This window comes from Vidua chalybeata, chromosome 2, assembly GCF_026979565.1.
Source record: "Vidua chalybeata isolate OUT-0048 chromosome 2, bVidCha1 merged haplotype, whole genome shotgun sequence".
Lineage (NCBI taxonomy): Eukaryota > Metazoa > Chordata > Aves > Passeriformes > Viduidae > Vidua > Vidua chalybeata.
Window position 1 is genome coordinate 74,595,258 of NC_071531.1, and position 26,028 is coordinate 74,621,285.

At 41.7% G+C, this 26,028-nt stretch overlaps 1 protein-coding gene across 4 annotated transcripts in view; it reads left to right on the top strand.

Annotated features, from left to right (window-relative positions):
- Nucleotides 1-4,756: 4,756 nt before the first annotated feature.
- RIMKLB (ribosomal modification protein rimK like family member B) overlaps nucleotides 4,757-26,028 on the top strand; it is a 41,706-nt gene continuing 20,434 nt past the window's right edge. For 2 of the 4 annotated variants that reach the window (XM_053934394.1, XM_053934398.1), the window contains exons 1-3: nucleotides 4,994-5,148; nucleotides 6,144-6,645; nucleotides 12,739-12,959. In XM_053934394.1, the coding sequence (XP_053790369.1) occupies nucleotides 12,785-12,959 (175 nt within the window). In that variant the 5' untranslated portion in view covers nucleotides 4,994-5,148; nucleotides 6,144-6,645; nucleotides 12,739-12,784. Of the gene's footprint in view, nucleotides 4,943-4,993; nucleotides 5,149-6,143; nucleotides 6,646-12,738; nucleotides 12,960-26,028 lie in introns of those variants that run through there. The other 2 variants (XM_053934395.1, XM_053934396.1) reach the window with 2 other exon arrangements.

The window sequence follows — 26,028 nt, forward strand, 5'->3', positions numbered from 1 at the left end:
CCTTTGCTGCCGCTCGGTGTGTTCGTCCTGGCAGCAGCGGCGGGCAGTCCCCCCGGGCTGGTCCCCACCCTAACGCGGGGGCAGAGGAGCAGCTCGGCACTCGGTGCCGGGGGCAGCAGGGCATGGAGCTGTACGTGGGGAGCAGGGCCGCCTCTGGCATGGGAAGCCCGTGTGTGTAGGACAATGGACCATGTTTATGGAGAGACATGGGCACGATGACCCCCTTGGACTCAGGCACACGGGCGACAGACCCACCTGCAAGCTGGGGTGTCAATTCTGGAGGGCATGGTATGGGACTGAGTCAGTGAAACCTGGAACTTTCTGCAGACCCCCTTAGCTGGGAGTCCTTTGTGTTAGCAGTAGTTTCTCCATTTTCTGCTATCTTACACTAGTTAATTCAGAACAGGAATTTGTGTAACAGCAGAACCAATGAGAAGCTGGGGTTGTATGAAATTAAAGATTATTTTGCACCATTTGGCATAGTCTCATTTTACATGGTATGAAACAAGAATGATATGGCCATTTTCCTGTTGAAACACAGGCCAGAAGTTGTTTCCCTTCATTGGACCATCTGTGTTCATATGTGAACCCAAGCATTCATGTGTGAACACAGGCCTATACCTTGCTTTATACATTTTTTTTTTTTTTTACCATTCAGTCATTCAAGCGGGAAGCAGAAACATCGCTATGAGACTTAGCTGACCAAATGAGTAGCTACTGAAGACACAGGGGAGCACACAGTCAGCACACAGGAAAATGAGTATAAATAATTAGGCTTAGCAACATTTTCAGGCTGGACTTTCCATCATTGTTGCATCACAAGGTCATACACCCAACCAGAGACAGTATATGAAACTTTACAATGTGAATAATGGGATAATATCCTGCAGGCTTTGGCTTCAGGACTAAACAGCTGGTTTGCAGTTGTAGTGAACTCAGTGACAAAAGATGTTTCATGGAATCAACCGTGAAATCAGATTTTGCATACATTAAGGCTTTGGACCAGTCCTTACATTGTGCATTACAGAGTGCATGGGAAAAATCTCAAAAGAAAGGTGCCAGGATTTGTTAGTGTTCAGAGGCATCCATTCCTTGTTGATACTACGAATATAATTCTTCCCTAAAGGGTGAAGCTTGATATTCTGGACCACTGACACTGAGGGCACTGTCCAATATCGTTCTTGTGCTATAAAATAGTATGAATTTTGTCCTGAGAATAGATTTATGGATAACAGGAGAGACCGTGCCCTCACTGGCAAAAAAACAAACAAACAAACAAACAAACAAAACTATAACATCTATATGCAACTCAGTTGCAGTGACAACTCTTAAAAAAAAGGGACTCAAAAGCTACTGCAGCAGTAGACACATCCTAGGTGGGTACATTTTAAGTAATAAATTGACCCTTTCTTCCATTCTACCTCTCCAAGAAAGGGCAAATAACTCTCAAGACTCTTTCCAAACCCACTTGATTTTCTAGATGATGGGAAATTGTTCTAGAGATACAGGGTATCCAACCTTGACAAAGCTCAACTACTACAATTCCAGCAGCTCAACAAACAGTAATAAAAAGGATACAGGGCTACATTTTTGCATGAGAGAGAGAGCTATGAAGGTAAGTGGTAGTTGGCAGATTAAATTGTTACTGATAATTGTAAGACCCAGCTGAAGTATCCCAAATGGTTTGAGATCAAATATCTTACTGTTAGCATGACGAGTGTTTTTCCTGTACTAGTAGAATGACTTCCTCTCAGATGTCTTATAACCAAACATGCATTTGTATGGCCAAAAATCTACATTCCTGAATTCCCCAGCTGTGCAATTCTCCTCTTTCCACAAACTGCTAACCATGTTTGAGCAGCAGAGGCACCTGCCTTACCACTTGCCTGCTTATTGAAATATAAAAGAAAAAAATCTGCTATTATTGTGTCACTATAGTTATATAAATCCTAATGCAAGCATTTTTCTTTGCTTTATGCTGTCTTAAAACCGGCATGCAATTTTTACTCTGAAATACATGTGCATGCTGGCAATGTGCAGTTGTTGCACAATCTTCAGCAGAGCAGTGATACCACAGTAACTCTTTGTTAGCAAATTCCCTGTGTAAACAAACCCCGTGTTCCTCACAGCCTGAAATTACAACTTTTCAAAGTGTGAACTTTGTGCACATGGGAACTCTGTTCTAGAAGGCTCAGTGTGTAGTAATTCTGTCAAATAAAGTAGTATTTTGCTACTGTCAAAACAACAAAAATGCTGTCTAGCATTTTAGTGTTGTATATCTATCTATATCTATATCTATATCTATATCTATATCTATATCTAGTTTTTAGATATTCTAGTAATAGCTATCTATATTACTAGTTTACACTGCTGGTACTAGCCTATGATTGCCTCCTGCTCTCAAGTTGTACTTTCAAGTTGGCTTTGGAGTGGGTGATAGTGTATTTTTCCTTATACTTTTGTACAGAGTTAGAAGGAGGGGCACCTGAATTTGGAAGTGGTCTCTGGCTTGCAGCCGTGAGAAGCCAGAAGTCTTGGCAAGCAACTCAAGCAGACAGGAGAGCATTGGATGATGTCTAGTAAATAGGGATTTTGGCCTCTGACATCATCTGTGAGGTAGTCTTGCCTCATACTCATTAAGCAAATAGTTTTCAGAAGAGCTGCCTGAATCACATGTGAGGTCTGGGGAGTGGGACCCAGATGTTTGCAGAACAAAATGAACAAACTGTCTGTTGTTCAGGTGAGAGAATTAAGATGGGTAGGACAGCACTGCCACATGCTGAAGAGGTAGAAGAAGGCAGGTTGAATGGGAAGATTCATGGTAGGATGGGTGTTTGGGAATGACCAGTGGCTGTATCCCATATTTGCAAAGCTGGGAGTGCAACACAGGTTATTGAGGAACACACATGTTGTTCCCCTGGTGTGCAGTGTGGGTGTTGTGTCTAGAGGTTCTGAAAGTTGAGTGAAGAAAAAGTTCATGCAAGAAAATGTGAAATATACAGCTGATACAATACAGTGAATGAAAAGGGTGTGGTACCGAGGAAACTGAGTAGGTGTGCCACAGATACACACAGAGGTGTGTGTTAGTTGATAAAGGGGATGTGTCATATTAGTTTGCTGCCAGCAGTTACTATTTTAGAGAAGTGACAGCAGCAAGGGATGGTGCAGCCCTGGCTACATGCTGGGTATGTCAGGCACATGATGCTGTATGATGTGTGGCATAGGGGACATGTCACAGGATATAAGATGAGAGGACATAGGCTTAAGCTGTGCCAGGGGAGGTTTATGCTGGACATTAGGAAGAATTTCTTCACTGAAAGTGTGATTTAGATATTTGAAAGATCTGCCCAGGGAGGTGGCAGAGTCACTGCTTCTGGAGGTATTTAAGGAAAGACTGAATGTGGCACTCAGTGTCATGATCTACTGCCATGGTAGTGTTCGGTCACAGGTTGGACTCGGTGATCTCAGAGGTCTTTTCCAACCAAATTGATTCTGTGGCTCTGTCACACCTTTACCTGTCACATGAAGTGCAAGGGTTCTGGCTTTGCACACCACATGCCAACAGCAGCAGCAGCAGTGACAAGCACAACAGGTATTCTATGTTTGCTGCATTGCCAGACAGCGCAGCTGCCTGGGCTGTGCTGGGGCCGGTCACCTGTGGCGGTGGCCTGGTGTCTGCACCCTGGAGTGGGCAATCAGGGGTGGAAGGTGGGGCTGCAGGAGAAGCTGGGTGGGCATGGCAGGACCTGGGCTGGGGTCTGCAGGGCAGTAGGGGCTGGACTGAAGCCCAGTCTGGGGCGGGGGAGAAGGGCAGGAGTGGGTGTGAGGAAGAGCATGAGGAAGAGTTTTGTCAGCAGGCTATGGGATGTGATTCTGCCCCTCTACTTGGCCTTAGTGAGGCTGCATCTGAAGTGCAGCATCCAGTCTGGATTCCTCAGTAAGGAGAGACATGAAGCTTCTGGAGCAGGTCCTGAGGCGGGGGAACGAGGATGATGTGGGGACTAGAGCAGCTCTCTTGCAAGTAAAGGATGAGAGAGTGGGGCCTGTTCAACCTTGAGAAGAGAGGGGGACTTTAGCAATTTCTATAAGCAATTAAAGGGGGGGGGGTTCCAAGGGGATGGAGCTAGGCTCTGCTTGATGGTTCCAACCATTAGGACACGAGGCAATGGGCAGAAACTGATGCTCTGTATGTTCCACCTGAATATGAGGAAGAACTTCTTTTCTGTGCAGGTAACCAAGCACTGGAACAGACTGCTCAGAAAGGTTGTGGAGTCTCCCTCACTGGAGATATTTGAGAACTGTCTGGACACAATCCTGTGCCATGGGCTCTGGGATGGCTGGCTGGAGCAGGCAGATTGGACCAGACGATCACTGTGGTCCCTTCCAATCTGACCCATTCTGTGGGAGGCCTCAGCCCTTCGACAGGAGTGGCCTCAGCCACCTCAGCGGTGGTGCCGCCGCTCACGAGTTCAGTTCGGTTCGGTCCGATCCGGCTCGGGCCGATCCGGTTCGGCTCGGTCCGGTCCGAGGCATCCCGGCGCCGCCGCCCTCGCGCTCCCCCGCGCCCGCCCCGCGCGTGCCAAGCGCGGCCCGGCCGTTACGGCACCGCCGCCGCTTGGCTGTGAGGCGGCGGGAGCGAGCGCGGGAGGCGGCGGCGGGCGGGGGACTCGGTGCAGGGAACAGCCGCGGCCTCCTCGCCTCCTCCAGCCGCGGGGAGGAGGGACACCGAGGAGGGGGGAAGGCGGGGTGGTGGTGGGGGGGACGAGCAGAGCGTCGCGTCGCGTCGCTCGCTTCCCTCTAGGACCGCGCCGCCGGCGGGGAGGAAGGGGCGCGTCTCCCCGGAGCCTTCGTCGCCCCGCGCCCTCCTTCCCAGGCCCGGTGCCGGAGGGGGTGGGGGTGGGCGCCCCGCGGGTCCCCTCAGGCTCGGCGGTGCCCGGGGCGGGTGAGATGTCGGGCTGAGCGGGCGCGAGCCCGCGGGGGTGGGGTCCGCCGTGCCCGGGGAGGGGGCGGGCGGGGGGTGGTTGGGACCGTCCCCTCACAGCCGTCCCGCCCCGCTGCGCTGCGCCCATGGTGATTGTGCTGCATCCCCCGCGCGCGGAGCGGGGCGAGCTGCCCGCGCCTCCCCGCCGCGCCCGCCGGGGCGCCCAGGTGGGTGGCGGAGGGGGAGCGGCGGCGGCGGCCGCTCGTTGTGCGAGGGGAGAGGGGCGGGAGGGGCGGGGGGGGGCCGCGCCCCCGGCCCGGGACCCGCGTTCCGCGGGCGGGTCGGTCGCGCTGCGAGCGCGGGGTGGGGGCCGCCGCCCCGCGGGCTCGCTCGGCGGCCGCGTCTCCGCACGGGTCCGTGAGGATCGGCCGTGGCTATGGGGGCTGATCTTCACGTGATGGAGCTAGGGGGGTGTGTGACTGGCGTTGGGTCTGGCAGCAAGATCTTCCCAACTAGGTTTCCTCTCCCCTTTTGTTTTCCGGTGTTTAAAAAAGAGCTGGTGGCACATCGGTGTCTTAACTGCCTGAGATTTCACCAGGGGCTCCGTATTCCAAGCGTGCCACTGTTAATCTTGGATTGATTCCATCATTTAAGCAAGCATCCTCTAGACATGTTATTTTGGTTGTGGTGTTTTTTTTTTTTTTTTTTTTTTTTGTCACCGTTTATAAACCGCTGTTTATTTTCTGTGGCAGCGTGGGTTGTAATGCACGGGAGTACATGCTCCTAATGCATGGGAATACACGCTTCTGAACTGAAACGTACTTTTCTCCAGTCTTATCTGAATCCTAAGGGTTATTCTGGGGGAGAGGTTTAAAGGATCACAAATAAATAGGAATAGTTTTTGTCGGTTTAGAAACTTAATTTCCTCATATGTTCCCCTGTAGGTATGGATTTATCTATCCATTGAACGCACATTCTTAAGTAAAAGAACAAACTGCTTAGCTTTGTGGGTTTTTTCCCCTTAAAATTGGTTTGTGTGATAGTATATTTGTGTAAAATACTTAAAGTTGCACATTTCGCCTAATTATGTTCATCATTTTCTTTTGGCTTTGCTTACTGTTTTGAATAGCACCTTTTCTTCCTTTGGGATTTAGTTTATTTCATACCTTTGTATGTTTATGTCTAATAGGAATGTTTCTTCTTTTTTCTTTTTCCTCCCTAGGTGTTGGTGACTTCAGTCATTTAGGGGTTTAGTTCTGAGGAAGTAGAGACACAAGGATTGAGTTTTTTTTACATAGAAAGCTACAGCTCTTCACCAGTACTCTTTTTACTCCTTCCCATTCTTCCTTGCTCCGTAGGGGAGAACTATTTGGGAATTATTTCAAACATTGATTTACTCCCCCTTCCCTCCCTCAGAAATCTACCCTGGTCCCAGAGGCATCCACTAGACAGTGCCTGACAGGACCAGGAGAACGTTATCATTGCTTGCTTGCTTTGGGAGCTTCAGCAGTACCCTTCCCTCCTTTGGGGTGTAGTGCAGGGAGGCACCCAGAAGACTTCCGTGTCACCCTTTTTGGTTAGTAGAGGATCCAGGAAAAGGGGTACCTAGCAAGACACGTGACCTCCTTAAGGGAGCCAGAACTGAAGCAGCACTTGGCACGCTGAAGGAAACACCCATCTTTAGTGTCTTTTTCGTCTTCCACTCCTGCCTCACCAAATTTCTGGTAAGTCTCTTCAGCCCATTCATTCACGCAGTGCATGTTTCCCTTCCCCCACTCCAGGCGCTGGGAGAGGCATGCACAGAGACTGTGGGGTGGGGGAAGGGAGGAGGGAAAACTGGCTGTGTACACACGGATCGGGGAGGAGAGGGGGAATTTTTACCACACTGTGGGGGAACCTGGCACAGGTGGAAAAGCAGCTGATGTGGGAGGGGATGGTGTGTTTTATTTGCACACGGTTGTGCGTGTGTGCGCACACAGGGACAGTGGAGGGGCATGAAAAAGATGAGAGCCTGTTGTTGGAAAAAAACCACCAAGACCAAAGTAGAAGGATGGCTGATACTGACCAGTATTGGGCTCATGTTGCGGGGAGGAGAGAATGGATTATTCAGTGGTGATTGGGAAGTGGGGTGTGTGAATGAGGAATCTTGCCTTCTACTTGCAAGCATGAACACAGAGGAGGAAAGATGGGGGGTGTGGATGTCCGCCTTTCAGAGGCAGCTGTGCCTGGGAGGATTGCTGCTAGCATCTTGAACATCACTCAGTGCAAAGGTGGAGACAAGGAGATGAAAGCCATCATGGGGAGTGCAGTTGCCCGTCTGCAGGGGTGGGAATGAATGGGAACAATTAATATATTCCCATATCCTTTGGCTGTTGCAGTCTACAAATCTCAAAGGGAAAAGGAGGTGAATACTGTGATGTGCTTTCAAAGAGGTCTGCTTGGGGTTCACCTGCCTGCAGAGACTTTCAATTCTCCGATGCATGTGTAGAGGGTGGATGATAATGCAGCAGCAGTGGACAGATTGTGCTGCAGCTTTTCAATATATTATATAAAATGCATCTAAATAAATATTTAAATTTTTCAGATTCTTCAGCTTTTAAAAATGTGTTCTTTCCAAAGATTCTCAAACAGTTATGTGACAGTCTTAGGAAAACTAGTTTCTGGTATATCAAAAGGAATTTTTCTTGATGTTGGCCTTAAGCGTCACCATGAAGCCGCATTGTCAGGAACGAGTTGACTTACCTTGGATTTATTTTTCTAAAGATGTCAGTTCTTTTCTCTGTTACCATGTGATATATTCATCATCCATACATATTTCGTAACATTTTCTTGAGATGGTCATCATTCTGGTATCTTTGTGTGGAAAAAAATCGCTTTATGCTCAAAACAGCTGTGAACTGTTTTCAGACCTGCTCTCCCTGTGACATAGGAAGTCCTATTTCTGGGATGTTTCAAATACTGCTCTCTTCTCATTAAGATGAGACAGAGACTTCCATGACAGTGTATGATGGATTACATGCTGGGTCATGTGCTGGACAACTGTTCATTAGCTGTTTAACTGGTCTGCTATCTAAGGTTGACTTTATAATTCAGATCTGCCTTGAGGTGTCTCCTGAAGGAGATAATTTGCAAGCATCTGCCAACCATTCTTAGGTCTTCACTGTCTTGAAATGCATCCTTCCAGCCAATCTAGAAACTGCTGTAATGGTAGAGATGATTGGTTTATTGGAAATGTGTACTCAGTTTCAAGCCTTAGCTAATTTATGATGAAAAGGAAGTCAAAATGTCTTTTCCAGATTGAATAGCACTGTTCTGAAAGTGAGTATTAAGGGATAAACAGTAACGGTGTTGTTAATATTACTCGTAGTGAGGCGAGTGCTTGGAGCAGTGTTTCTCCTAGTTCTCCATTTCCCATGGCGGTTGTGACTGTCAGTCTCTTGCTCATTCCTTCTCACTTCCCTGAGATTTTTATTGTCAGTAGCTCAGCTGTAGGGATTAAACATGCCTAGAGATATGCTAAAACTAAGGTTTGGTTTTACCTCTCTATTAAACACTGAAATCTGTGGAGTTTGTGTTATCTGCACAGTGCTGTAACTGAGTCTGTGCCAAGCTCTAAAAAAGGTGCGAGTCTGGGAGGGGCTGCTGGTAATAACTGTTCCACTAAGGTGTTTCCCAGATCCCACTGTAGGCAGTGGGAGTGTGCTGCAACATCAGATCACAGGTTGAGCAGGTGGAATAGCTACATTGCGTTGATCCTTGATACTATAAACATTTGGGTTTCCATTCATCATCCCATAGGGAAGACACAACCTAGACTTTTTAATTTACAAAAGCATTGAGTAGTTGCATCCTGAACAAAAAGAATACTGAACTTTTTTTTTTTTTTTGGATACTAGATACCTTGTATCTTACACATTTATCAATAATACATAAATTAATCACAATCTCCTAAAAATGTGTTTCTTGTTTCATGTTAAGGGAAACACATAATGTTGAAAAGGAACTAGTTTATTTTTCTCCTATTTTTGAGTGTTGAAGACAGGAGTAAATGAGCCATGGAGACCAGTCTCCCATTCCTGGAGGGAGAGGGAGGTCTCTAATCTTCTCTGTGAAGAGAACACCCCCTTCAAGGCAAAAAAAAAAAAAGTGGTCTTCAGAGAAGATTTCCAGATATTTCTAGACAGCTGATCTGATTGGCTGAATTTTCTGTTATTTCAATAAAACATATTCATGTATGATGTAAAGTCAAAAAGGAGCAGTGAGTGCTTTTGTTAAAACAGCTGCTTGAGGTGTACTGCAGATTGAAGGAATGTGGGAGTAAATAGGTTTGCATGTGCTGGAGAGGGAAGGAAGCTGCTGTGTGATTGCTGGAGTAAGGCCTGGCTTAAGCAGGATAAGGGTGACAGCTGAAAGTTGAGGTGAGTGTTCATTCCCTCAATAAATTGCAAGGATAAATTGCAGGAATGCATGCAGTGCATTCCTGAAGCAGTTGTGGCAGTGTCTGCTTGGCTGGTGTGACACACAGTTTGATTTTTATCACAGACCTTTTTCTTTGATACCACCCTTTTTCCCTCTCCCAGTCTGTTAAATGCAGTTAAGTTTATGATTATTTTTTGCCTTTGAATTTCATAAATCTGTGAAGTAGTTATTGAAAGATTGTACTTACTTTGACTGTAGTAGATTTGAGTGAAAAGTGCACTTGAAGTGATCATCTTAAAGTTATTTAAACATCCGATTTTCCCCTTACATATACCATAGTTACTTTGCAGTAGATGCTCTCATGGATTAGGAAGTATTCTCTCTGCACACCCAGCATTGTCTGAGGCTGTGTCTTTTAGATTGAAATGGGTGGAGTTGGTTTTCAGGGAAGAATTCTGGCAGTAATGTACAACTTCAGAGCATAATGCTTTTGTGCTAACTGCAAAGCCAGCTTTCCTCCTACAAACCATTTTCTTGAGAATGTGCAAGGGATTTTTAAGATGTTTGGGTTACTAGGGTAAATTGCAAGTTTTGTTATGTGAGATTTCTTATACAATCAAAATAGATTATAAGGTGAGACTGAAACTGATGAATATATTCTGGCTTTAGGAGCAGAATGTTAGAAAAAGAAATTCTTTTGGGTAGAAAAAAAAATATGGTACTGGGTTGGAGGTGAAGGATCCAAGATTTAGGACTGCTAGTTTCTGTCTCTGCTGCTGGCTTGTAGCTTATTCTAAAGTGAGCTTCTCAGTCTTTACTTGCAGATTTGAGATTGTTGCCTGCCTTTCTTGCGATAAGATGGGAGCTTTTGTATATACATTAAGATTTTGAGCAAATGAGATGTAGTATTAGGAGAGAGATGAATAGCCATACCTAAGGCATTTTTATACACCTGCTGGTTTAATATCCTCATTGATAGATATGGGTGGCCCTTCTTGACAGTGTTGTAACTTCTTTCAAAAGTAGAAAATGGAGGAAAGAGAAGGATATACCTTTTTTTTCTTTCTTCTTCAATCCTTTGCTGGTTTTTAAGAAATTAAGTGCTGAAATGACAGTCAGAGACGTGATGGTGTATTTCAAGGTGTGGAGATGGGGCCACGTAGTGAAGAGATTTGAGAAAAATTGAAGCAGATTGGCAAAGAAAAATGGGGAGAAAATACTTGGTTCTTGTGTTAGCGTTAGAACCAGTACTGAGGGAGAAAAAAACCTCAAACCACAAAAACCCAAACTAAAACCCCAAGCAGGCAGAAAATTCATGATGGTTTCTGATTTATGTTTGTTTTGTTTTTTTTAACGCTGAGAAAGTGTGTGTGGTGTGTTTTTCCATGCCCTCGGCGTTCTCCCGCTGTTCTGTGGGACGCGCCCGTGCGGGCCGGGGGCGGAGCGGCGCTGCCCGGCAGGGGCGGCAGGTGGCGCTGCTGGGCCTCGCCAGCCCCTCTGCAAATGGCAGCGCTGAGGGCACTGCCCGCGGCCTCCGGCTGGGCCTGCAGCGGGGGCATTCCTGCGAAACACAGTGTCCCGCTGCCCAGCACAGGATGTTGTTCCAGGAAGTTCCGTGTAAACTACCGTGTCCAGACATGCATTGTTAAGGGAGACACAAGTGGGGCAGGGTCTGATAGATGTCAGCCATTGCCAGCCCAAACCTCATCTTGGCCTTTTCACTTCGAGCTACTTTGAAGAACAAAGAGGTTCTTGGAGAGATCAAAAGATACTCCTTATAACTTCCCACACCCATTTTTTTCTGCAGGGAGCAAACACTCTTTTTCCTGCTTTACCTTGAACATCTTGACTGCATTGAAGGGCTGGTCTGGATCTGTGATTGTCTTTCCATAGCTTCTGCCTTTTTCCAGTCTGGTACTATGAAGAACTGTAGTCCTTGGCTTTATTGTTGCATCTCATTTACCAAATCAATGGAAAAAAACCTCACAGTCTTTGTGTGTTGTTACTGTGGTTCTCAGTACCAGGAATAAAAATGTCCACTTATTTTCTTATTAAGAAAAAGCTGTTGTGGTAGAAAAAAAATAGTTTTTTAATTCTAGAAAAACCTGGCTGATTCTTATGGTTGTAACTAAACAATCCTTTTGTCCCAAGACCTGCTGTAGAAACTAAAATTCTTTGTAATACCAAGTGATAGCAATTATATACTAAAAGTGATTTTGTATTTACCTTGTCTGCTTGCAGCAGTCATTATGACTACCAGGCAAAACTCCTGTTTCTATCTCAGAATTCAGTTCTGCTAGGTGCTTATGTCAGTTATACAGGTGAAAATTATGATTTTTGCATCTTTATTTTAATAGGAAAGTTTAAAGGTGGCACAAAAAACTTCTGCTTTTTTCCAGAATTCCTATTCCATACACCATGCTTTCTTGAACATAGAGAAGTAGTCAATTAATGTACCTGTAACTGGTTTACAGCTTTTAAAATATTTCAGTAAAAATATATTCAGTCAAAAATAGCCCATATCCTCTGTATTCAAAGCAAAAGGAGCAGTACTTCAGTACCTTGCTGTTATCAGTTCTAAGTCTATTGAAATTCTTCAATTTAAATTATGTTTTTTGTTCTTGGTCCTGAATTCATTAGTGCTGTTTATGTATAAAGGTGGTTTTAAACAATTGATTTGAAGCAAGAAAGGGCTACTACTGACACTCTGGCCTTGACTTTGCTTTATTTTACATGTGTTAATGTTCTGTGTTCCTGACATTTTGTTGGTGCTCCTTGTTCTATTGTTTTTTCTATTATTATGTGTTCTGGATACTACTTAATATATTTCTAAGTATGTCTCACAGCAGATGTGAAATATTTGTGAGAGCAAAACAGTCCTAAATAGTTACCTGGAAGATTCTGTGGTAATGAATTTCTGTTCTTCTGGTCTGCTTTTTTAACATAAAGGGTTTGTCACACTCTACTCTTCCATATGTGGTGGAAAGAGACAAATCAAGTCTGTCACTGGGTATTTTAGCAGTGCTTAGGAGAAGGGCGGAGTTATTTCACTAGAAGGAATTTTCCTAATCATGAAGTTGAAATTCTGGCCTTCTGATGTGGCCATTCAAATTGTTTTCAGTTTCATCTTCATGTAGTTCTTGAGGAGAAAGCTGGGATGAGGATCAAGACCTAATTTCTAGCATTTAACATTCATGGAATATAAACAGATTTGTTCCTGTTGTTGGTACTTTTGGTTGCAGAGTAGGTGTAGACATTATTTTGCTTCTTGGAGGTTCGATGTTGCAGTCTGTTGAAACGGACTGACTTGTGCAGAGGAAGTGGGACTTAGTACAGCAGGAATCATGAATATAAGAGCCTGTGTACTCTAACAGAGTCTCATCTTCTCCACTGTCTAGCAGTTCCATTGGAAGGAGACCTTGAAGGTTGCAAGACAAGTCCAAGATGTGCAGTTCAGTTGCTCCCAGGCTGTGGTTCTTAACAGACCGCCGCATCAGAGAAGATTACCCTCAGCAAGAGATCCTGAGAGCACTGAAGGCCAAGTGCTGTGAAGAGGAGCTGGATTTCCGGGCCTTGGTGATGGATGAAGTGGTGCTGACCATTGAGGATGGAAATCTTGGTGAGAATGAGCTAGGGCTGGGAGTGTGCTGAAGGGGTGCTTGGAAAAAGATTGTAAAATGGAGCATTGGTACTATTTAATAATAAATTCCATGTATGCCAGACTACCTACCATTTATCATCTAAATCATGTAGATGTACATCATAAAGTCTTTTTTAGACTGTATTATGTTAATCAAATAGAATTGTTCAGTTTGCTAATTTGCATTAGAGCCACTTTCACCTCCCCGCTGCAGAAAAAAGAGGAGGATTGTTTCATTTTGGTGAGTCCAGGATAAGGACTACAGGACTCCTGAATTAATAAGGAATCATGGAGCTTAATTTGTGCTTCAGTACTTGAACTTTGTGGGTCACATTAAAGAGTTTCAGAGGGACTTTTTTCTTCTGTTTGTGTTCTGGCTCCAAAATAGAAAACACTGGAAATAATCTAAAAGGAATTTTCAATGAGAAGTGCAAAGTGTCATGGAACTAGATGTTATAATGTGATGTAACTAAAGCACGCTGCTGTACAGATGTGGAGTTATGTGAATTCCAAAAAGGAACAGTGCTGATAAAGTATGTTCATCAAATAATTTGAGCTATTACTGCAATTTACAGTGTTTAAAACTAAATGGTAAGATTTCTGTTCTCTTTTCCTACTAGCTTTTTTTTTCTTCTGGTGATTAAAAAGAGAAAGTAAAATGTTAAGTTGCATTAGAAATGTTAAGTAAAAGGATTATTACTTACTATCTATTACTGTAGATAGTAAGCTTATGTGATGGGAAGATACTAATACCACCAATGTCAAGCTTTGTAACACTTAAAATTTATTTTTGTTTCAACATTTTTTAATTTGGATTTCCTAAAGCAAGGAGATTGCAGTGTTTTTTTTTTTATCTTTAACTCTTTCATTCCTCTTCCCCATTTATCAGTTAAAAAAAAAATGTATTGCTTGAGACCCGGGGAAGAATTACATTTCTGAAAGTTGTATTAGAGTAATTTTGTGAGGGAAGAAAATATGAACGTACCCTCAGCCGTGAAGAAGAGGCTGCCATGTATATCTTGTTCCTCTTTGGGAAATCATATGTGGGAAGGAAATCATAAAACTGACTCTGGGGAAGAACACTGGTCAGAATTTATACCCTATTTTGGCATGAATCAATCAAGTATAAAACACATGCATGGTAAATACAGTATTTTTTTATTCTGGTATTTCTAAACTTCTGTTTATCTATTTTTTCTTTTAATCTGAGGAGTCTTATGATTTTTATCACAGATTGAAATTCTGTAGGATGTCTTCAAATCAAAGTAACTTCTTGCTAGAAAGTCTGAGCTCTGAGCATGCTTTCCTTTGGACAGAGTGTAATGGGAACACAGCCATCCTGGAGTGTAGCTGCAGTCTCTGAGATGCACAATTAGTCCTTCAGCATTTCAGTACTGTTTTTTATTTCTTAGTGATTTCTTCTTTTTTGTCTTCTGCCTATTTCTGGGGAATTAAATAGGGCAAGTGTAAATTGTGGACCTTTCTGTTCTCTTCTGTCTGATGTCTCCTAGCGCTGTGTCTATTGCAAGGAAAAAGATAAAAGTAATGCAAGTTGGAAAACTACAAGAACAAGAAAAATTAAGAACATTACTAGAACAAAATGCAAGAAAAGGGTAATTATTCTCATACAAAGTGTTCATTCAATATGATGCGAATAACTGACCATTTGAAAAGAAGTGACATATAAGTGCTGAAAGATTGCGGATAGAATTTTTTTTATAAGTAGTCTGGTCTGTCTAATTGTGTTTTTTTTTTTTTTTTTTTCCTGAGGGGTGGTAATTGTCTTTTATCAAACAATTATTTCTCTTGGAGAGCAATGAATAATCTTCCCTCTTAATTTTCCAGTTGTTTTTTTACTAGAGCTATTGCATGTGCTTTGATAAAGATTTCTGCTGGAGGACACAAGCAAAACCTTTGTGTTTCATTTTCCTTTTTAAAGACCTCAGTTGGCCTAGGAAAAGATGTCCTGGAACAAAATCCAGGAGGTAGTGCATTCTGTACCCTTTTGGTTATCTACTGTTGTGTGGGGGGTCCAGGTTGAGTAAAATTTTCTGTGACATAGAGGAGTTGATGAAGAGAATGTATCTTCAGTGGATAATTATGTGCTTTTGCTTCCTTTTCTATTATTTGTCTTGAAAGCTTGGCAATTCAAGGCTCAAACTATGAAGGTAATACATGATACTGGAGGAAGTAATAGCTGGGTTTTTTCCATATATTCACACTTTGATTGGAGCTTTTTTTCTCCTTTAAAACCAAGACAATTTCTTAAGTAAAGTGTTAGAAGAATGTTAAATTTACACAGTCAAGTTGGATATTACAGGGCGCTATTTAAAACCTCAAAAATGTGGTACTTCTTTAGATGATAGTCAACAACCCTTCTTGTGGGCTTGCTGTCAGGAACATGGCTGGAGACTTCAGAGAGCAAAAATTCGGCATAAGATATTAAAAAGCTTAAAATTATTTACTTCACAGGAGTAGAGTGGAAAAGACACTTCTAAATTTAGGAAAATTGAGCAGAACCGTGGGGATACGTACACGTGAAAATCGTCCCTACCACAAACCACACGGCTTATACCTTAACAGGTACCCATGCAGGTATCACTGATGCCCAGGCCAAAGTCAGATTCGTAAAGCTTTTGTGATGCTGAGATTTACAAAATTTGTGTCCGTCAGAAATGATAAGATTTGTCATGGCCAAAGGGAAAGGGGGAGGAGGGGGGGGGTTGTTTCACTCAGTGGATTTTGCAGCAGCCACTCCTTGGGGCAGGTCTCTGCTGTACTGCAGAGCTGGATGGGAAGTATGGCTGGATTCCCAAAGCAAACACACAGTGTAGGCCCAGCAATCCCTGCTGGTTCCTTTTCTTTCACACCTGAAACTCAGGATGACCCAAAATCCCAAGCACCCTATACAGTCCCTGTATCCCTGATCACATGATGAACCTGTATGCAGCTCAAGATCCACATTAAATACCTCAACACAGCATGAGTCCAGAAGTGATTGTAAATGCAAGTTAAAAGATGTAGAATTAAAGTTTTTCTTTTTTAGTCTAAAAGGAAATTCTTAAACTGATTTATGCTGAAATGGTTTTGGAAATAAGTTCAAACAAGTATTTTTTGAAATTAACTATGGTTTATGCCTTACTTGAATAGGTGTCTGCTTACCCATGCCATGCACTCCTTTATCTTTTCCACAGTAGCAGTAGTACTCTGTAGATTTACCAGGCAAAAGCTGAGAAAAAATAAGTGGAAGAGTAGAGCTGTATAAATTAATTTTTTCTGCTTGTATGGTGGGTTGAGTGTGCTGAGATGGTTACTGAATCAGACATGCACAACATTGTTGCACAGGAATGGACAAGAATGCATGTGTGGAAAAAAGTGGAGGGTGATAACTGGGCTGGTTTGATTTAAACTTGAGCTGTGTAGCTGTAGCCTAAGTTTCTTAAGAGCTAAATTCTTGAAATTAAACCAGTCTAGGACAATCTACTGCCAAGTAGAGCAGCCGTGTTCCTCTTGTCTCTTTCCAGCTTTGCTGTTGCTGCTTGCCTTGTAAAGGACTTCATGTCTCTGTTGGCTTGCTTTCATGTTGTACCTCAGCTAATTAAAAAAAAAGGTTTACCAAATTGTCTGCTACTTTGCAGGATCTGGCATTTGTGTGAGCTGAGTTGGCCAACCCAATGGAAGACTAACTCCACCAAATAATTAACAGTTTTCTGTTGGAATAGATTGCTGCACCAACCCTTTTTGTGGTCACACAATTCCTAGCTCTGGTACACAGGCTAGGATGGGGTTCTTCTTTCAGAGAATGGCTTGTATTTATGTTGATTTAGTTATAGATCCAGAAATATTTCAAACCAGGAATTTTCTTGTGGTTGGGATGTCTGATAGAGTCAGGTTTAGGATTATTTTGATTGTGCATGGCATCTGGTATTTACCAGATGTAAGGATTACAAACTCAAATGTCTAGTTTTCTAATCTAGTTTGGCAATTCCTATATTTATTTGAAATACATAGCAAGTAATGCAACAAAACTCTGCAGGACATTTTTTAGACATCTCTCTGAAGTCTTAGCAGTGAGTCCTGTCAAAATGCGGACTTTTAAACTATATGTCTAAGCTTGCTAATGCAGTGATGTAACAGGCTTGAGGAATTTACAGCTAAACAAATTAAAGCTTGTGAGCAGGAATGTGTGGTGTGGGATAAGGTGGAGGTGGAGGAAGCTGGTAGGAAAATCCCACCCTATAGAGGGGACTCGATGGACAAGAGACAAAACATACCATGGGTTGTCTCCTCATTCTGAATATTCTTTCTTCCCTGTGTCTAGGACTGAGTAGTACCTTTCCCCATAGACTCCACACCTTACCTTTAGGGCAGCACAGTTCAAGAGCTATTTTTTGGTGAAGAAAATGCTAGGGAAATTTGGATCCTTCCCTCATTAAAATGATACACAGTAATACCTTCATTAATTTTTTTTTTGCTACCAGAACAGCAGAAATTGGAATTCACTGACTCAGCAATTTACCAATACCTTTATTGTAGATTTATGGAATCTCCATGTTTTCTGATACTGTCCTGTGAAGGAAAATAGTTTTAAGGAAAGTAGCTTTGATGAACTTCGAACTGTTGAAGATGCTGGAGTGACTTAAGTATAAAACAAAGTATTAACTTTTCCTAAGACTTTCTTGGCTTTTTCTTTGGGAATGTGAAGCCAAATGGTTTCACATTCAGCTTAGGTGAGGAATTAAAAGGGCATAATGGTTATGTATTCTAAAACAGTAATACATTGTGCACAGTCAGCTGACGTTTCTTAAGTCAGATGGGTAGCATCTGGAAACAGATCTCTTACCTTCATTTTTTCTGCAGAGGAAGTACTTAGAAGATAGATTATTTTAATTTGGTAAAGGTTGGTGTGCTGATTTAGGCATCTGGATTTCCAGTGTGGGCCTGAACTTTGCAGCAGAAGGCAGTGTTGTGTTTAAGTCTTTAATCTTGCAAGATGTGCTTTTGTTTTGTATGATCTGTCCTTCAATTCTTATTTAGTTTGAACTGGTAATGAGTAGTTGTGATCTTTGATTTTGTTTTCACACACTGGATTAGACATAATTTGAAATAAACATGAAGGAATTGGCATAATTGGAAGATTTCTGTAAAATATGGAAAGCTGGAGGAAAAAAGGTAAGGGTGGATTACAAATTCTTGTCTTTTCATGTAATGGTAAGAAAAACGCTTTGAATCAGCTAGATCCATGGTAAGAGAGGGCTTTTACATATATGAAATGGTTTCCATATCAAAACACCAAAACTCTTAATATTTTTGTAAGTCACCTAAAGACTGTCATCTATCACACAACAGGGAACATAGTCACGCCCTCTTCCTTCTGGCTGTTTCAATAGTCCCCTGGCACTTGTTAGTCCAGCAGTGCACCTTAATGTGAGAGCTTTTCCTGCAGCATGCAGCAGTGGCTTTGGGAGTGATGGAATAGAGGCAGGCAGCCTTGGCAAGGTGCCTTTTTGAGCACTGCAGAGTTGGCCTGTTTCCTGCTATTAACTACAGCCAGAGCAGCCATTACTTCCTCTGCAGAGTTGGGAAATTGGTTTGTGACTCAAGTGAGAGCAGGAGAAGGAACTGCATTGTGTGCAAAGGACTGGAATGTGGTTAGACATGAAGTGGATTTTGTGCTGTGGAAAGTGCTGGGCTTAGAATCACTTGAAACTGTTTCTGATGTTTTTTCACTGTGGAAATTGATCACTTCTAGTCTGATTGATGTTAAAACCATAAGCATTACTGTTAGGCAACTATGGACTATATAGAGGAGATTTTGGAATGGTAGCTGTGTTTAGAGGTGGGTGTAATCTAGTATGTGACGCCCCAGATACCAAGACAAATACATCTCTAATAGAGAAAACTTAACATTTGCTTTATTACTGTATTTTAATAACAGTGACTTTGAACAGCTGCCACATATGTTAAGAAGAATTGGTGTTTTTTTTTTTTTTTTTTTTTTCAGAACTATGACACCAAAGACAACCTTCTTATAATGCATATAGAAAGAAAGGATTTATACTCTGTAACCATCCTGGGTGTTCTCGCAGTTTTCTTCCTTCCTGTCAGGGATTTCTATTCTTATGTGAGTGATTGTCATCTTAAACTGATGCTAAAATAACAAAGGCTAACAGTGAATTTGATCTTCTCAAAATTGTTCTGTTTCTTCATTATGTCACCAGTTGTAGATACAGGCTCAGTCCAAAGCCACCTTGGCAAGGAGGGGGAGTAGGAATGTTTCTGCATGGAAATATTTTATTATGTTAATTGCAGAGGGCTGTGTTAAGGTCTGAAGTTTTTCATTTGCATGTGTTCTAGAACAGCCAGCCAGGAAAATCAGACTTGTAGGGCACGTCATCTTGAACATACGTGCATGTCATCATATCTGAAAATGCCAGAAAGCATTGCCAGATTTTTAATTGTTGTAAGAATTCTCAGGAGTGACCATCTGGATGATAAACAATGTAAAAAGGGACAAAAGCAAGATGAAAGAAGTGTTTCCATACATCCTAGTCAAGAAATGAAAATTAGCCTAACATTTCACAAGACAGTCTTCAACTGGCTGGGGGTTTCTGTGTCACTTTTCCAGCAATCCCTGTTCCAATGCTGTGTCACATAAGCAAGTTTTGCTGGCACATTTGTCTGAGCAGTTGTATTGTGAACTGGGTTTGCATACTGATGTAGTTTTAAACCAGTGTGTTCTTGGTGGCAGGTGTTTTTTTTAGATTTCATAAGTCCTTCGAGTCAGGGAACAGCGTGGCTGCACAAACAGTTCTTCAGCACTTAAATCAGAAGGGCAAACTGTATGTTGGAGTGGGAGAGATTAGAAGATAGCACAAGTATTGATGTGAAAAACTTTATTTTATGAAATTGACGGCTATGCTTGCTTTTCCAGATTTATGATCAGAGAAGTACTCTTATCACTTGTTCTTTAAGCAATAACAGCTTTGACTTTGTCCACCTTTTCTCAAGTCCGGTGGTTGTCCATTTGTGAATGATGGGCAGTTGACTCTCAGTGACTGTGAATGTGAGACAGACTGGTACTGCTGAACCTCGACCTGTATTGAGATGGCCTTCCAGTGTGCAGACCTGTGTTTAGACTAATACGGACTTCTAGGAATACCAGCATCCACTTTATTTTATTTTTATAAACTCTCATGTAAATTTTGGTGAAATACTGGTTTTAAGAATTACAGTTTCCTTTTATATCTGCCCTTTACTGCATAGAAAGAGTGGAATGAAGAGCAGAACAACAACAAAAAGAATGCCACTACTGAAATGATCATTTTTTCCCCTTGTATTGTAAATAATTAATATTTACAATGTCATAAAAATCTGTGATGGTGTCCTTATAATGATTATGCTTTGAATGGTAGAGCTTACATGATTTCCATCTCCCTAAAGATCTAGTCCATTTTAAGATTAAAAGTGTCATAAAATGCCTTTTTATTTGTCAAAAGTTAAGCAAGTTGATGCAGAATGTGTTACAGGTACCCTGACAACTTGAGTAGAATACCTGATAGCAAAGGTGTTCTGCTTATGTTGTCAGAGAAACCCTGCTTGAATTACACCAATTGTGTTAACTTATAGGAAACCTTTCTTATTATACAGAAAGGTTTTCTTGCTCTGTACTTCAATATAGGGCAGGTATTGAGCTGGGGACTGTCTTGCTGTGCTTGTTACCCATCTTGACACATCTGTGAGTAAAGCATGGAAGAACAGATATTGGAAGAGACACACTACTGATTTGACCCATTTTGTCCAGGTGTGAAGTAAAAAGACTAGGTATACCAGTGCTCTTGATTTTTTTAGCTGAGATGAAGGTTGGACTGCACTGACACAGTTATTAGGGTCAAAGATTTTGTTCACCATAATAGTTGTAATGTAAAACCCATTAAATAATATGCTCAAAATCCATGCTATCAAATCCTGTTTCTTGGCAGTTTCTGTCTAAAGAATAATTAGATCTGGTAGGGAAACACAGCAGTCAGAAGATCAATAAATATTTCCCTTGAGTTCTAAGAACTTGATTTGAAAGTATCCTCTAGGTGTCATGTCAGTTGTCTTGTATTGGTACAATGCTGGGGAACTTTGAGGGGGATGATTTACTTTTAATTTTAAGTTTTTTCAAAGAAGAAAAAATCGTTTGTAAAAAGCTGTATGTTCTCTTTAGCTGCTCAAAATATACAGCTATGAATTGTATGACAAGCAATTTAGAGATAGAGCACAGACAGAGCTGTTGGAGTACAATGCATTGGTGATTCTCATTACAGGTCCTTTTGATATGCTCATCATCACAACACTGGGCATTCCCAGTCCCTGGGAAGGCATAAAGGGGTTTAAGTTAACTCAAGACTATTCTCTCTTCAAAACTCTTTTGGCTAATCATTCTGTTTTTATCCTTTAGGTTGGGCTGAGCCCTGGATACACTCCCCCATGCTGTCTAGTTACTTTGGGAAGGCATTCAGGCTCTTGCTGCTTTCCTGGACAAACATTTACACATGCAATTAATTCACTCAGCTGAGAGTCAAACAATCTCCTAACTGTTCCAAACCTTTATCTTAAAAGCCATCTTTTGGTCTCTTTTGTCATAGAATGGTTTGAGTCAGAAGGGACCTTAAAGATCATCTCATTTCACCCTAGCTGCTGTAGACAGGGACACCTTCTGCTAGACCAAGCTTCTAAAAACCCTGTCCAACCTGCCCTTAAACACTTCAGGGATGGGGCAACCACAAATTCTCTAGGCAACCTGTGCCAGTGCTTCAGCACCTCATAATCAAGAATTTCCTCCTAATATTTAAAGTAAACCTACCCTCTTTCAGTTTAAAGTCCTTTCCCCTTATCCTGTCACTACGTGCTGTTGTAAATACTCACCATCTTTCTTGTAGTCTCCTTTCAGGTACTAAAAGACTGCAATTAGGTCACCTGAAAGTCTTCTCTGGGCTGAACATTCCCAATTGTCTCAGCCTTTCCTTATGGGAGGAGTGCTCCACCCCTCTAGTCATCGTATGATAAGGTCAGCTTTCTTAGCCTTTTCCCAGAGCTTCACAGGCACGTCGCGTTTGCTCATCTCTGCTGAGCCTTCCCAGGAGTTTACTGATCCATCACATGGAGAAAAGAGCTGTGAGTACATAGAGTCTGGAGTTTGGGGTATTTGCATCAATGTTAGACTTGTTTAGCATCTGTCTTTGCTTGAAGTAGTAAGTACAAGTATAATTCTTCCCAGGTTCGTGCCCTGACCTTAGAGATGGAATATTTTCATCTTTGATGTGCTAGATGTATGCTTTATGTAACACAGAGTGACATGATACAGAGAGAGATCAGCTTAGGAAGACTCTGTCATCTGATGACTGTGTCAGTATTTGGATTCCATATCCAAGTAACTGTCCTTGAATGTTGAGGTAAAAGGGTATCTTCACTACCAGTTTGGCTTACTGTGAAAAGTGCCAAAATCCTTTTGTGAATCTAGTGTGAAAAGTCAAGCTACTTCTTCCAAGTTTTTTGTTATACTCCAGATAGTACTTTCAAAGTCTTGAACTTATGAATGGACTCCTTTGGTTTCCCCACCCCCAATAAAAGTTACTTGCTTTCACATCTGAATGGTTGACCTAACTGCTGAAATTGCTGATGTCCTGACATTATGCTTACTTCCTGGTAAAGACAGGATTTATTTAAAAGTATAATTTGAGACACTCAAGATGGTAAATGGATGACAGGTCCTAATTTATAATGCCTTCTTCCTTGCTTTCCAGTAAGAAGAGCATATTGTTTTGCTTTCTGTCTTATATATGAAACAAAAACATGGTTTCATCTGTTGGCCAGACAGGTGACACTGGTACAAAACTATTACTTTGCCTAGTTTGGGCAAGGAAATGTTGAGTTTTACTACTGATCATATTTTAAGTGATGTGTTTATATCTGATAAAACATTGAATGAAGGTTTTTTGACATTACAGATGCATCTCACATCACCCATCTTAACAGTGGGCTAAACCTTTGCATCAGATTTTTATTGCTTAGAATTTGTCCTTCCTTATTAATAATACATCTGACTCTTAAATGACTCTTTGAGGCTGTCTTGTGAATCTTTTGCCAAGTCCTGCAGTGGAAGGAGGACACTTAAAGGAAAAAAGAATGTTTTACCCCAAATCTGTAAGCATCTTTTTGGAAGGACAAGCTTGGAACAAGAACTCAATTTGACAGAAGTGGCTTTTGCTAGTGAAAGTAGACATAAATTTTTCCTAAATCATTACCATTTCAAGAAATAATCTGTTCAGCATCTTAGAGACTTGTTTAAGCTTCACAGCTAAAACATTTGAAATATAGCTGTGTATTATGAAAAAGAAAGAATCTCTGGTGTTGTGGCCTTCTGTCTGCTGTGGGATGGAAGATACAGTTTGGTCTGAGCACACAATTTAAAGTAGGGATCTTCTTTCATATTGGTTATACCTCTTCCCTTTGACATAAAGACTTGAATGGCCCATTCAAATATAATGGGGACAAGATAATTGAAATTGGTTTGGGATTGGAGGCTGAAGTGCCGGTGAAGAAAAATGTGGTGTGAAGGCAGTGTGCTAGGCAAACATGCTGGAACAAGAAACAGTAACAGGAAGTGATTGCAGACAAACTCTTGCTAGATAAGGAGTTGCTTCCCTCATGAAGGAAACTGGAGATTGAAATTGGTGGGAGCACAGGTTTTGTGTTGAAACTTGCAAACTGAACAAGGAGACTCAAATGGGGAACAAGTTTGAAGGCAAGGCAGGCAAGTGAGCAGTTACAGCAGTATTCAAAGTTGCAGGCAGAGAAACTACATGATAGTAGGAGAAATCCGTGTTTTGGAAACTAACTGGAATGTCTAGGGGGATCAGTGTTATGGGGGTGTGAGTGGGGAGTGAGAATCTGGGGCAAAGCAAGCTAGTCTCACCCTCACATGCTATTCCACCATGTCAGGTATTACTTAGGTGTCAAGGGATGAAGTTTGCTTTTGATTATCTGCAAGTATGAACATAAAATTCTGTTATGAATAGCAGCAGCAAATAACCTAAACTTAGAAATTGGCAAAATTATATTTGGAATTTTGTCTTCTTTGTTGTGTATTTGTTTTCAGCTGCTACATTTTAAATTACTTAATTACTTGCTACTTTTTCATTAGCCTCCTTAATATACATGGTGTTCTGCTCTGGAAATGTAACTTGCAGTATGGTGGAGAGGACAATTTGTAGGATGCCTTTTTTGTGATTACAGAAATTTGTGACAATTGAAGCAGAACATTGCTGGAAGAAAATATGTTAGTCTGTGATTTAAATTGAACTGCTCAGAAATTGTCTTTAATTGCATGTTTTTGCATTTTCTGAGTGCACAGACTTTGGGTGCTAGGATCAGCTTTGTGAAAGAGCTGAATACTTAGATCCACAAATGAAGTCAATCAGGACAGCATGAGCAACTGAGAAATCATGGTGTCCCAAATGTGGCATCTAGAATTCCTTTGTCAACACTTATCTCTGGGTTTCCCTCCCTCTATGGGAGATTAGTAGAATATTCACTAATTTCCCGTGGTGTTAACAAAATTAATTATGATTGTGAAGGACTTAGATATTACTGTGATAAGCACAATACATAAAACTCAAGAAGAAATTAACAGTGGTGTGTTTTAAGCAAGGATTTCAGTATACCAGTCCATGGATTACACACTAAACAATGTAAAAGAAAATACAGTCTTCAGTCACTACTTGTTAAATGAGTGCTGTACCTTCTGTGCACATTAGGTATCTGCTGTGGGGAAAAATAAAGTTTGTTTCTGTAATTGAAGACAGTATGTGTGTGGGGTAGTAGATCAGTGCTACAGACATCCTTAGTTGTGACTTTTTCTAACCTTTGGGTGCTTGACTTTGTGGCTGCAATAGTTTTCTCTTAATGTAGCTTTTGAATGTAATACTGAATGCCTACATTCTTTGTAAATAAACGATGTGCACATAAGGACTGTGCTGGATGCATCAACACTGTTTACTATCCAGGTTTTGAAAAATGTAGATGTAGGGGAAACCAGGAGTGCTGGAATGCTCACTAATTACTTGGGTGACCTAATACTTTTGTCTTTGAATAGTAGTCCATGGATAAATTTACCTTGAAGATAATATGTATTCTGTTAGTGAGACTGAGGAATTTTACCTAAATACCTGGGGGAGTTTCTCTGGTACCTTGTTCTTTCTCCCTTATACTTGTTTCATGAAACATTGTTATTGTACTCATCTACTCTGGAAATTGGCTTACTCCATTCTTGGAATTCAGTTTGTGTTCTTTTGACAGCACTGCTTTCGGTGTTCATATTTCATATTTTATGAGGTGCCTTGCAGGCTGTTTTTCATGGTTAAGGATATCTTCATATATATAAAAATAATAAATTACTTTTGGACATCAACATGAAGTGTTGAGCCTTCTCTTCCTGCATGAGGAACATCACAGGATGAACTGCATTCTTGGTTCTGTGGTCAGGCAGGATGCCCTGCTTTGAGTTGAGATTTTTCTTAATATGAAGTAGGAGGGGAGCACTAGTGAGCCTGGCTGAGCCTGCCGTGGCAGAGGCAGCTGGTTCTTACGATAATGAAATTTTTTTTTGTGAGCTTCAGATTCCCTCCACCAACCACACTGTTCTATAAAGCAGAGCCATGCAAATCTTGCCTCTCTGTGTTGTGGGGCAGCTTTCTTTCCTATGTCATGCCTTTCTCTTCAATCAAGGTGGTTATTAATAACAGAAGAGGCAGTACCAAGTTCTCCTGCTAGTGTTACTATGTCTCCTTGTTCCCCTGACTCAGACAACATTCAGGAATATCCTGTAGACTCAGAGTAAAGGTTTAAGTCTCTTTTGTCTGGAGTGCAGTCCATCTCTGCTTATTCCCAGTGAAACAGAGTTTTGGTTAGTGTATCTTAAAAATCCTTTTAAGGTTTGAAGTAGCTTTTGTTCCACAAAACTAGATTCAAACTCAACTCAGGATCTAAAGGGGACTACCCT